Below are 13,494 nucleotides of genomic sequence, written 5' to 3' on the forward strand. Positions count from 1 at the left end.
CTTGCTACAGTCATCTCATCTGGACACTCAGCATAAGAGTCACTTCCTGCTTTACACTCATAACCTCTGCTCTAGCACTATCTGCTCCCACTCTCAAATATAGTCTTAGAGTTGAAGGCCAGAAGAGACCACCAGATCATCCACTCTGACCTCCTGTATATCACAGTCCACCAACCAGACCCAGCACCTGCATGCTAAACTCAACAACCAAAATTAGACCAAAGTATTATAGCCCCCAGGAGATTAGACTATTATGTGCAAAGTAATAGGAAAGACTGAGGTATCACCAGTGCCCCAGGCCTCCACAGTGGCAGGGAAATGATTAAGTGAGATATACCCCGATAATCCTGGCAAGTGAACCACATACTCATGCTGCAGAGGAAGGGAAATGATTAAGTGAGATATACCCCGATAATCCTGGCAAGTGAACCACATACTCATGCTGTCAGTGCCAATCTGAGCTGGGGGGGGAATTCCTTCCCAACATCACATATAGCCATCAGTTAGACCCTGAACATGTGAGCAAAAACCAGCCAGCCAAGCAGCTGAGAGAGAGAGAATGCTCGGTGCTACATCAGAGCATCAGAGCTCTGATGTCCCATCTCCAGCCATGACCATCCTTGATACTTCAGAGGAAGAAGATAAAATAAAATAAACAATACATTGGGGGAAAGAATCCCTTCCTGCCATTTAATCCTTAATCGTTGTGCTGGATCTAATATAGGGCCTGATCCTGGAATCCTTAGTCAAAGCTCCCACTCATGCTTGTTGGAAATTTGAATGAGTAACAAATGCTAGATCAGGCTCTCAGACTGCAGTCTCCATGAGATACTTTATTTTCCTACATGTTTGTAAAACACCATTAACCCCTATTATCCTACATATGATAACCCACTTGCAAACAGTGCTTGCTTAAAAAACTAGTAAAGATAAAATGCATCAACCTCCCCAAAAGTTGGAAAGGAAATTTTTTCCTCCCAAGTAAAGGATACCAAGAAAACTATTTTAAAAAAAGCAATAGTCATATGACTGCTGGTAAAGAATGAGTTCCCCTGCCAAACATACTGTTGTTTCACCTGGATTCTGTGCTAGTGTAACACCGACAGATCCTGGTGGTTGGCAGGCAGGCAGGCTTGAACCTGGGACCTCTGAAGCTTAGTGCATGAGCCTCTACCGCATAAGCTAAAAGCCAACTTCCTGTTAGCTAAGGCTGTAGAGCTGACTCATTTTAGCTCTTTCTCTAAGTGGTCCCAGTGCCACTAGATGGGACAGAACACCACACCCAGGAGGTGAGTGAGTTACATTAGCAAAACATCATTAGATACAACAATAGAGGGCAACAAAAATGATTAGGGGACTGGAACACATGAGTTATGAGGAGAGGCTGAGGGAACTGGGATTGTTTAGCCTGCAGAAGAGAAGAATGAGGGGGGATTTGATAGCTGCTTTCAGCTACCTGAAAGGGGGTTCCAAAGAGGATGGCTCTAGACTGTTCTCAGTGGTAGCAGATGACAGAACGAGGAGTAATGGTCTCAAGTTGCAGTGGGGGAGATTTAGGTTGGATATTAGGAAAAACTTTTTCACTAGGAGGGTGGTGAAACACTGGAATGCGTTACCTAGGGAAGTGGTAGAATCTCCTTCCTTAGAAGTTTTTAAGGTCAGGCTTGACAAAGTCCTGGCTGGGATGATTTAATTGGGGATCGGTCCTGCTTGGAGCAGGGGGTTGGACTAGATGACCTCCTGAGGTCCCTTCCCATCCTGATATTCTATGATTCTATGATTGCCAGTCTATGCAAGAGTGTTAGATGTGTAATACTTTATGGGATGAGAACTCTGTAGTTGTGATACCCTCATTGCACAGACACTGTCTGATCTTGATGATATTTTAAGCACAGGAGCTATTGGAGCTCATGGTCAACCATGGCTCATCTCAGCATCTGCTGTGGCATTGCAGTCTCGAATGTTCACAACAGGGAAAAACGCACTAAAATAACATAAAAATTGTGTGATTAAATAAGAAAAGGCAAGTACAAGGAAAAAAGCAAGTCAGAAGGAAGGATTAAAATTAATACCTGAGGACAATGGACTAGTATAACACTGAGGTAGCACTCAGTTTAGGTTGCAATACTCTGTTAGTTACAGCTCTATTGCCAAGCTGACTGCTCTGCTTAATGTATGCAGTGTTGTTGTAGCCAGGATATTAGAGAGACAAGGTGGGTGGGTTAATAACTTTTATTGGACCACCTTTAGAGTATACATAGAGCTTTTCTTTATGTGTTAACTATTGCTATGTGTTACTATATGCTAAACAATCTGTTCCATCTTGTATTTAGCTGTGACACTCTGAGTAAGTTTCCCAGACCTGAAGAAGAGCTCTGTGTAAGCTGCAAAGCTTGTCTCTCTCACCAATAGACGTTGGTCCAATAGAAGATATGACCCCACCCACCTTTTCTCTGCTATAATTAATGTTTTTCTGTTCATCTTGACCCTCTGATAGGTCTACTGTTTAAAATAGCATAGTCCTACAATTGAATATTGCTATTTTGACTGTATGTCTCATCTGAAAAAAAAATGTCCCTTCTACCCTTCTCTAGCGTCATGCTGAGAGCACTGGGTCAGAGGACTTAGAGGAAAGAGTGTCACCTACTGAATCAGCAGCACTGCTTCTTGCAGAAGAGGTGCTGGAGGGGGGTGTCCTATCTAAGCGTTGACCTAGACTCCACAACTCTGGTTGTAATCTAAGGTGTGAGGGAGCTTTGCCACTGCCTCCAATAGGACCAGGATTCAACCTGTGGTGTTGTTATCTATGAAGATCACAGTTCAGGTTGGCAAGGCTATAGGAAGCCAGAATTCCTTTTCACCTGCCTGACAACTACCAATTGGTTGTGTCCCCTTTCATTGTCTGGCAGATCCACCTTGCTCGTCTTAACTTCAGTACCTAGAAGTAGATATTCACTTTAAAATTTAAAGTAAGGGGCTTGTTTTATAGCAACCCACAAAACGACAACATTGTTTTCTCTTCAAGTTAGGTTGAAAAGTGTAACCTTCCACTTTAGCTTCATGCTGAGAGTGAAAGTTGTGAACATTAAATCAACTATTGTGGCTGTATTTTTTAATCACTCTTATGTGGTTTATTAGTAATCTGAGTTAAACCAAAAGGGACAAATGCTTCATTTAATCATTTACTTCTTGAAGAAGTCCAATTTGCATTTAAATCCCCTATAATAAATAAATTTTATCGTTGTCATTAGGAGTAATGCTAACCATTAAAGAACAACATTTAGAGAAATAAGATTTAAGTGGACACTAATAAATTCCCTTCCCTAGCTAAAAATGAATGTTTAATCTAGGTTCTTATGAAAATAAAATCCCTTATTAAAATGATAAATTTCAAAATCAACCCAGTGCTGTATAATAATATAATATATCTCTGTTGTAACTTGCGTGGAATTAATTTCAAATTGCTGGAGATGAATCTACATCAAATGCTATCCAGCTGTAATTGGGGACCAGCCTCAGTGGCCCAGACTCTGATCCAAGCTATACCTGTTTGTACGTCTGCAGTAAGCCATTTGAAGCCAATGAACCTGATTCTCCTCTGACTTATTTTCTCCTGAATTATATTGAGAGGAAATCCAATCTAACAGGTGTTACGCTGGTCTAGTCAAAATCAGTCTATGGCCTAGCTGAAGAGCCCAGTCGTATCCTTTCTGAGGCCAAACTCCCATTCACATAAATAGGACTTTTACCTGCCTAAGGAGTGCAAGCAGCAGGCGATGCTCAATCAAATGACATTTTCTTTAAACAGAGGTGTCTGGTTTAAAACCAGATCAATAAAATGTATAAGAAATATCAAAGGGGTGTAGTATGTGAGTTACAGAGATAAGCTTGTTTGCAAAGGAGAAAAGCTGTCAAAGAGTGGAGTAAAAATCACTCTCTACCATTTTAACAAGAGGTAAGGGGAGCACATCTCTCTGAGCCTTTCACATGCTACAAGGATGTACATCTCTGATCAGCTTCAAGATCCTGGTCACTGATCCTGCAAGTCACTCCATTCACTGACTTCAGTGGGTGCACTGTGCAGAGTGACTAGCCGGGACAGGGCATAAAATGTCAGAAGCCTCTGTGGATTGGGGTCTCGCGAGCTCTGGATCACTGAAAGAACAGATTCCGGGACAGCACCTTTGATAAATAATAACCATGGATTGCCTAGTGCTAAGGGAGAGGAGCACAGCCTTTTCAGCATAGGCCCTCATTTGGATCAAAATATTAGACTCATCTCTTTAATAAGCCTTCCGCCAACAGCACTGTAGCCCACTCTTCAGTGTGTGTTATGCATACCCACTGTGCCTGCTCCACAGATGATATGACTCTGCTACTGCACCCCATTAACCTACTGCTTTGTTTAGCTCACACTCTAGTACCCTGCTTCTAGCTTCCTAGGTTCAATTCCTGGTGATTATCGTGCAGATATTTGTTATGGCAGCGCTAACAAATGGACCAACAATGCTTTCTTGAAGATGCTGAAAGCTAGCAAAAATAATCTAATATTTAATATATTATATTATTAATATAATATAATATTAATATATTTAATAATCTAATATTTAATATATTATAATAATATTTAATATATTATATTATTAATATAATATAATATTAATATATTATAATAGCATTAATTGAGTCAACATAAACACTACAAGCATTGTTACAGGGAGACACTGAGTCGTCAGCCTTTCTCTTTGACTTGCTATACATAGGGACTTAGGACTGCAAGGGAGCTCCTGGGTCATCAAGACCAGTCTCCTGCTACCACAGGCAGCCCCCTTGTACAATTGCAACCATCTCATATAACTGGTCTCGACCTTAAGAGGCACTACTCTCCTATTCGACCTGGGCTGGTAGATGTTTCCACGGTAAACATCTGATGAAGTGAGCTGTAGCTCACGAAAGCTCATGCTCAAATAAATTGGTTAGTCTCTAAGGTGCCACAAGTCCTCCTTTTCTTTTTGCGAATACAGACTAACACGGCTGTTCCTCTGAAACCTTTAACAGGGATGTATATCGTCTCACTTCGAAGTTTTGTTTGTTTGTGAGTAGTTTTTTTTGCCTGAAGTGGTACATTTTCAGAGCAACTTTGCAAAGGTGCTATACATAATTTTGCAGATGCCCAGTTAACACAGTGGAGGGCACACTGGAAATGGACAGCCAAAGCTAGAACAACACACAAGTTGCCAGTTCTTGTTTGTTTGTTTAATAAGTTTCAATAAATGTTGCCAATTTCAGTTCACGTGGTTCTGTAGCCTTTGGATTTCACTTTAAAGTGTGATTCTGTTCTGACAAGTGATTGTAAAAACTGAATCACACATTCCCATGGTTGTGTCTCAATATCAAATTTGCTCAGACTACCAGTATAATGAGGGGTTTTTCCCTTAACTACCAGCCCTACCACCTAACCTAGGCTTTGAAAGTCACACTGCATTCTATCTAGCTCATGCAACAATACCGCTAAGAAAGGTTCTGAAAGCCAAAATCTGCTCTTTCACAAGCCCTGGCTGGGATGATTTAGTTGGGGACTGGTCCTGCTTTGAGCAGGGGGTTAGACTAGATGAGTTCCTGAGGTCCCTTCCAACCCTGATATTCTATGATTCTGTGATTATGCAAAGCCAGTGTAGTCTCTAATTTATATTGCTGTGACTCTGGAGTAAATCTATTCTATGCTAATCTTCTGAAGTAGGCTTTGTATTACGTCTAAGAAAAATGTGTGTTTCTTTTTAAATTACATTTTGCACTGGGTTAGCAAACCGTATAGGGAAGGCCTGATGCAGACCCTTTCACACCATCCAAACTCCCTTTCACTTCAATGGATTTTCTGCCTGAATAAAGAGATGACAGGAATAGGCCCTGAGAGTGGTTAGTGCTACCATTGCTATTGCATATCTGTAACAGGATGGCAGTGTTTGCCTATTAGCAGATGATGATACTGCTAGAAACCATTAATTTAACTGATTTGCTGACTCACTGGTGCAGCTGGCTCATTATGGGTACAAGAGAGCTTGGGTGTTAGCCTGAGCTGGGACCTGAGGGAAGGAATGAAGAAACTGTAAGAGCAGATAGAAAAGGAGTACTTGTGGCACCTTAGAGACTAACCAATTTATTTGAGCATAAGCTTTTGTGAGCTACAGCTCACTTCATCGGATGCATACTGTGGAAAGTGTAGAAGATCTTTTTATATACACACAAAGCATGAAAAAATACCTCCTACCACCCCACTCTCCTGCTGGTAATAGCTTATCTAAAGTGATCACTCTCCTTACAATGTATATGATAATCAAGTTGGGCCATTTCCAGCACAAATCCAGGGTTTAACAAGAACGTCTGGGGGTGGGGGGGGGTAGGCTCGTTCACCTGCACATCCACCGATGTGATATATGCTATCATGTGCCAGCAACGCCCCTCTGCCATGTACATTGGTCAAACTGGACAGTCTCTACGTAAAAGAATAAATGGACACAAATCAGATGTCAAGAATTATAACATTCATAAACCAGTCGGAGAACACTTCAATCTCTCTGGTCACGCGATTACAGACATGAAAGTTGCTATATTACAACTAAAAAACTTCAAATCCAGACTCCAGCGAGAAACTGTTGAATTGGAATTCATTTGCAAATTTGATACAATTAACTTAGGCTTGAATAGAGACTGGGAGTGGCTAAGTCATTATGCAAGGTAACCTATTTCCCCTTGTTTTTTCCTACCCCCGCCCCCCAGACGTTCTTGTTAAACCCTGGATTTGTGCTGGAAATGGCCCACCTTGATTATCATACACATTGTAAGGAGAGTGGTCACTTTAGATAAGCTATTACCAGCAGGAGAGTGGGTTTGTGGGGGGGGGGGGGAGAGAAAACCTGGATTTGTGCTGGAAATGGCCCAAATTGATTATCATACACATTGTAAGGAGAGTGATCACTTTAGATAAGCTATTACCAGCAGCAGAGTGGGGTGGGAGGAGGTATTTTTTCATGCTTTGTGTGTATATAAAAAGATCTTCTACACTTTCCACAGTATGCATCCGATGAAGTGAGCTGTAGCTCACGAAAGCTTATGCTCAAATAAATTGGTTAGTCTCTAAGGTGCCACAAGTACTTCTTTTCTTTTTGCGAATACAGACTAACATGGCTGTTACTCTGAAACCTGTAAGAGCAGATACACTTTAGTGTGGAATTTTTAGTTTACTAGTTATTAGTATTTTGAGAATGACCTTTTCAATAATAAATCAGACCTGAAGAGAAGTAACTTGCTTTCACTGAGGGTTTGTCTACACTGCAGTTAGGCACCTGTGGCTAGCCCTTGTCAGCTGGCTCGGGCTGTGGGGCTGTTTAATTGTGGTGTAGACATTTGGGCTTGGACTGCAGCCCAGACTCTAGGACCCTGCAAGGTGGGAGGGTCTTCTGTAGCCTGAGCCTGAATGTCTACAGTACAATGAGCAGCTTTGCAGCCTGAGCCAGCTGGCATTGGCTAGCCACAGGTGTCTAATTGTAGTGTAGACATACCCTGAGTGTCTAGGGTTGTTGCAGTGAGGGAAGGATTCCATACATACTCACTGTAACACGTTTGGTTTTTTTTAAACTAGACTTTGCACTTTCTGTAGCTTCTTCTGTCTGAAGATCTCTGATGGGCTGTATGAACAATGAAATATCCCTTTGAGGTTGGCATTAATTCTGGAGCCCTGCGAAATGCATTTTGCTGGGTGGATGAAATGTTAAAAATTCTAAACAATCTCTGCTGCACCGGGGAACTGTAGACAGTTATTGGACTGGAGCCAGTGACATCAAAAGTGGATAAGACTGACTCAGGAGTGGAGTGGAATCAGGCAACCCAAAATTCACTCATGGGCCAGAATTCACACCCCTCTCTTTTGTGTGTGTGTGTGTGTGTGGGGTGGGGTGTGTGGGGGGAAGCAACAGCTGTGGTCATCCTTCTCACTGGGATATATTCTCCCTCCAATTGGTACAATATTGCCAATCCCAGATGTTCAAAAACCAGGAATTAGATTTCGCCCCTCCCCTCCCCCACAAAAAGGTGAGATTTTCTTTAAACCCATGAGGTGGTTTTTTTTAATTGGGTTAATTTATTTTACTTACTGGTTTCTGAGTATTTAGGTTCCGTTCCGTTCATACTTTCAGGTTTTTGTCTGCAACTATTTTTAAAGAGGGAAGGTCATCTCTGTGTAAGCTCAAAAGCTTCTCTCTCTCTCTCACCCCAACAGAAGCTGGTCCAGTAAAAGATATCACCTCACTCACCTTCTCTCTCTAGTATCCTGGGACCAACATGGCTACAACAACACTGCAAACAATGCTTTTTTTCCCCCAGTCAAACATATTTTTATTTCGAGGACCTGGGGCTTTAAGAAAAACAGTAAATATCATGAGATCTGTGATAAAGTCACAAGAGTAGGCAACATTGCATCGTTTTTAATTTTTAAATAATTATTTCTGAGCCTGCATTTTACAAACTATTATTCCTCTCTTTTTCTATTTGCTTTTACAGTTAATTTTGACCACTTTCAAATACTGCGTGCTATTGGGAAAGGGAGTTTCGGAAAGGTAAGAATCAATGTTTAGTTGTTGTTTTTGGTGGTAAATCTAGCATCAGGTTTCTTCATACTAATATGATGTGCTCATTCACTCTGGTTAGACTAACAGAGTTGCATTTTTGTAGCATTCTGATCACAATCAAATTAAGCGCAACTTTGGTTGTACATTAAATTAAGTTACTCTGACATTTGCTTAAGTTAATTGTGTAAATATGATTATAATATCTTCCACAGGGCTTATCAGGACTAAGAAATCCACTTCAAATAAATAAATAAATGAAAGAAGTAGTAGCAGACATCTCAGTTAGGTTGTACAGATAAATCAGGATCAGAACTAGATCATTCTTATCTATTTTAATATTTAAATTACAAAGATACTTTTACATTGATTCAAATACATGTAAAGTTCTATCAGCTGAAATGTAATTATGGTAGAAAATGTTTCTTTAATTCAATGAGCATGTGCTAGAATAGGGAAAACTAATGACTTGTTTACAAATGAGTATATAATAAAGAAGCCGGTAATAACCAAGATTTTAAATTTTCATATGGGTAAATACAAGGCTATGCAGTCAGATGGAGTCATGTTAAGAAAATGTTAGAGAGAGAATATTACTTGAAATGGTAAATTTTGAAGCTTGCATATAACTTGGACAGCAGATCAAATAATAATGAGTTAGACTTTGATTCAGGAGATATTTAATTTAAGCATATGCCCACTGTGTTCTTTGGAGCTACTCCCACACTTACGATTAAGTCCATATATGAAATTTTGCAGGATCGGTGATCTTACATGGGTAATGGTGTATTTCATCCAGCAGAAACCCAAATCACTTTGCAAGCTGACTTTCAAATTTTTGGCTGTAAATCTTTATTTAGACCAATGAATTTCATGAGAAGTTTTACCTGAATAAGACTGCAGGAATGAGTGTCATATGCAAAACTTATCCAAGTATCCTCTCCCATACCACTGAGGTTCAGCCACCTCTGGGGTGGAACACAGTAACTGTTTACTATCACACAGCACTACTAGAACGTCACATCAAACTGAAACTACAGAGGTCCTTCGTGATTCCACTGTCTGGGGTACAGGTTAGATCCAGGATAAGTATTCATAGGTATATCCAAATGATCCTAACCTTTGACCGGAGCTTGCATTCCTATCTTTCCCTCAGAGTTGCCCCCTTACCCTGATATGACTGCCTTCCCCAAAAGGCCCTGGCTCTTCATGCCAGATGCAGCTGTTTTGTAAGGGAAGGAAAAACGGAACACTACAGCCCTCTGAGCTCTTCAGGAGCTAGCTGGTGGATCCATTCTTGTCAGGGCCATGTGGGGCCCATGGCAATGCTACCTAAAAGAGACCGGTTCATGAAGCACTGTTTTTGTAATTCCTGATACGACAGCCTTTTCTGGTGCTGAGTATTTGTTTGGGGTGCAGTTGGCTACAGTGTTCTCTGAATCTTTTTATCATTTGGATTTAGATTCACAGTCCCCTAGAGCATCCACTGAACAACAGGAAGAAATATACACATGCTGCTCATCTTTTAACATAATTTGTTTAATGTACAGTTGTTAGTGCAACAAAATAGTCTTCTGAATAATGTACTCATTTATCCCAAATCAACACAAAAAAGTTCCACTCCATATCCTGTCTCTTCCACAAACAGTAAAAGAAGAAAACACATGTTAAGATGACCTGTCCTACAGTATCCACAAGGAGGGCGGGTCAAAAGCACAGCTTCCAAAAAACTTTTTTCAGCAAATCCCTTTCAGCCCCTACCATCCATTCAGGAATGACTTTGATCCCAACTTTACCTGTCAATCTCCTTCTGGAACCTCCTCATGATGGAAAGCAGCAACACAGTGTTGTTGCCTCATCATTTCCTTATTTTGGTAAATTGTGCCTGAACCTATTGTAATACCCTCCCCGATTGATGTCCCGTATTTTATTTTGTGCTTGTAGAGCATGGCACTTTTCTTGACTTGCCTTAGTGTCAAGATAGGTGAAGTAATATCTTTTACTGGACCAACCTTTGCTGGTGGAAGGGACAAGCTTTTTGAGCCCTTTCTCAGGACTGGAGAAGGTAACCAGAGCATCTGAGCTAAATACAAGTTGAGACAGAGTGTTAAGCACAAGGGGTTCACGCATGCTAGCAGGCAGTAGGGTGTGTTACAATTTGTTCTAATGAGCCATAAACCCAGTGTCTCTGTTTAAGTCCTTGGTTTTTAGGGTCCAGCGGAGTTACGAATTTAAGTTCCCAGACTCATCTTTTGAAGGTATTATGCAGGTTTGCTTGGAGGAAGAGGACTGAGAGGTCATATATGGAGTGATCGATTTATGAAAAGTGTTTGCTCATGGGTGATATGGTGTTTTTTGTCTTTTTTTTGTGAGCTCAAGAGCATAGTGACTATCTGGTTTCACTCACACAGTCGTTGCGGCATTTCATGTAGTGGATGAGAGACCCCACATGTGATAGGCATGTGTATGATCCATCGAGCTTGAAAGGTGTGTTATGTGGGGGGTGTTGATCATTGTAGCAGTGGAGATATGTTTGCAGGTTTTGCATCTGCTGTTCTGGCAGAGTGTGGTGCCGCTTTCAGTTGGTGTGCCTTGGTTTGTGGGGAGCTCACTTCTGTTTGTGAGGGTGGGGGGTTGTTTGCAGGCCAGAAGAGTAGGTTCAGAAAAGATTTCTTCCACTGTGAGGTGGTATGACAAATTGGGAAGTGTGGTGAGTGGTTCCCCCTTGCCTGTTGTAATGGGTTCTCCCAGGGAATTTGGGTGGCCCTTTCCGTGATGTGGTCCATTTATCTGGTAGAGTGCCCTGTTTAGTGAAGGTGGTTTTAAATGTGTTTAGGTGTGTATGCAGAATTTTCTCTCCAGAGCAAATTCTGTGGTACCTGAGTGCCTGGCTGAGAAACTTATTTTTCTAGGGTGTTTCTAGGGTGGCTGCTTGATCTGTGGAGGTAAGTGTGGTGATTCAGGGGCTTCTTGCAGATAGTTGTTTATAGGGTTCCATTGCTGAAGCTGATGCTGGTGTGGGAGTGTTCTAGAAAGAATTTGATGGATGGACAGTGGTTATTCAAGTTATGGTGGAAATCAGAAGGCATTTAGGTCATCTCTCCAGAGGTTGAAAATCTCATTGATGTAACTTGGGTATATCATTGGTTTCATGGTCCGTTTTTTCCAGAAATCCTTCCTTAAGGTGGCCCATGAAGAGGTTGGAATAATGAGGAACCATCCTAGTACCCATGGCTATTCCCATGGTTTGGACAAAGTGTTCATTAAATGTGAAGTTGCTGTAGGTGAGTTTGGCAATTCATTTGGGGTGGATTTCAGAGTGCTGTACGTTATCTTGTAAGTATTTGAAGGAGGCAGTGATGCCATCATGGTGAAAGATGTTGGTGTATATGAAGGTGGTATCCATTGTGGCAAGGGTGGTGTTCTCTGGGAGGTTGTTAAAGTTGCAGAGCTTCTTAGAGGAAGCTGGCTCTTTGTGTGGTAAGTGGTTTGAAGATGGTTTATATGAGTCCTATATTCCTTCAGTAAGAGTGCCAGGGCCAGGTATGCTGGGTCTGCCTGTATTCCTTTGTTTGTGTATCTTGTGGCGCACCTTGTGGGGTGGGTTCATGGGGGATGAGGTTGTAGAGTTTCTCTTGGAGTTGTTTGGGGAAGGATTTGATGGTACCTTTAAATTCTTGTGTAAACTGTGGTTTGGGTCTCCTTTGAGTTCTTTATAGTAGGTTGCGAGAGTTGTCTGTTAGCCTCATTGATGTAGTCATCACAATTAAAGACTACAATGGCGCCTCTTTTGTCTGCTGGTTTGATCGCTATCTGATAGTTGGATTTCATGGGCTGTGTAGCTATCCTGTGTCAGTAGTGGAGAGACTGTGATAGATGCAATATTTGCTGAGAATATCACTGATTTATTTCCCCTAAAGCAATGGATGTTATGATCCAATGTCTGGCTTTGTCTGCTGGAGGGTGTCCAGTCAGATTATTCTTTTTTTTGCTTTTCTTTTTTTTTTCCTTATGACTGTTGATGGGGATGTGATAGTTGTGGGTAGTGGTATCTTTGTTGTGACAGAATTCCTTGAGGTGGTGTCAGCAGAAGAATTCTTCTGGTTCTCCACATGATAGTATGGTATCAGATTCTGTGGTGGAGCAGAAAACCAGTCTCTTGGAGAGTACAGATACTTCAGTTCCAGTTAGGGGCAGTCTTGATATGTTGATGATGTTGAGGTGTTGTGTATTGTGTGGGGGTCCTGGTGTCATGGTATCTCCCAGAGGTGGTTCCACATTTTATTTTTGTGTTGGATGGCTGTCATCGGCCTTTTTTTTTTAGAGTTGTTTTGGGTTTCCTGAATGATCTCCAAGTAGGTTTCCTGTTTATTTTGAGAGGGGTTTTTTTTCTCCCAGTTTGTGGGAGCATGTGATAATTTCTTGTTTGAGGAGTTCCCTTCTGGAGTATGTAAGATGGTTCCTCAGTTTTTCTGAGGTCCCTTTGCAGAGCTTTCCCACACACTTAGAATTGTATGCAGTAGTCAGAGGGTTATAGATGGACAGTCCTCTGGGGATGATGATGTGTTTCTTGCATCTGCTCAGGAAGTAGATGTTGCTGTTCAGTCTGGCTTCCTTCATCATGTTGTTAAATTTCCATTTTAAGGAGCAGTGTTTGTTGTTTCCCCTCTTCTGGCCACCCCAGCCTCTTTTGTCTTCTGACAGCTGCAAGACTTTTTATGACACTCCTAGCTTTATATTTTACTGCTACTGGGTTGCAGTGTCTATGTAGATATATCTTAAAATTACAGGGTTGCTACAGCAACCTTAGGCCTCTGCAGGGTTCAGCTGCAGGTGGCAGCTGATATGACAGGCACAGACTTTGCACAGCTCA

The 13,494-nt window shown here is 41.4% G+C and overlaps 1 protein-coding gene across 1 annotated transcript in view; it reads left to right on the plus strand.

Annotated features, from left to right (window-relative positions):
* The window catches only part of STK32B (serine/threonine kinase 32B), a 254,347-nt gene that overhangs the window by 32,763 nt on the left and 208,090 nt on the right, over nucleotides 1-13,494 (plus strand). Inside the window, exon 2 of the mRNA XM_073340132.1 lies at nucleotides 8,557-8,612. Coding sequence (XP_073196233.1) covers nucleotides 8,557-8,612 — 56 coding nt within the window. The remainder of the gene's footprint in view (nucleotides 1-8,556; nucleotides 8,613-13,494) is intronic.

The sequence above is a fragment of the Lepidochelys kempii genome, chromosome 4, assembly GCF_965140285.1.
Source record: "Lepidochelys kempii isolate rLepKem1 chromosome 4, rLepKem1.hap1, whole genome shotgun sequence".
NCBI lineage: Eukaryota > Metazoa > Chordata > Testudines > Cheloniidae > Lepidochelys > Lepidochelys kempii.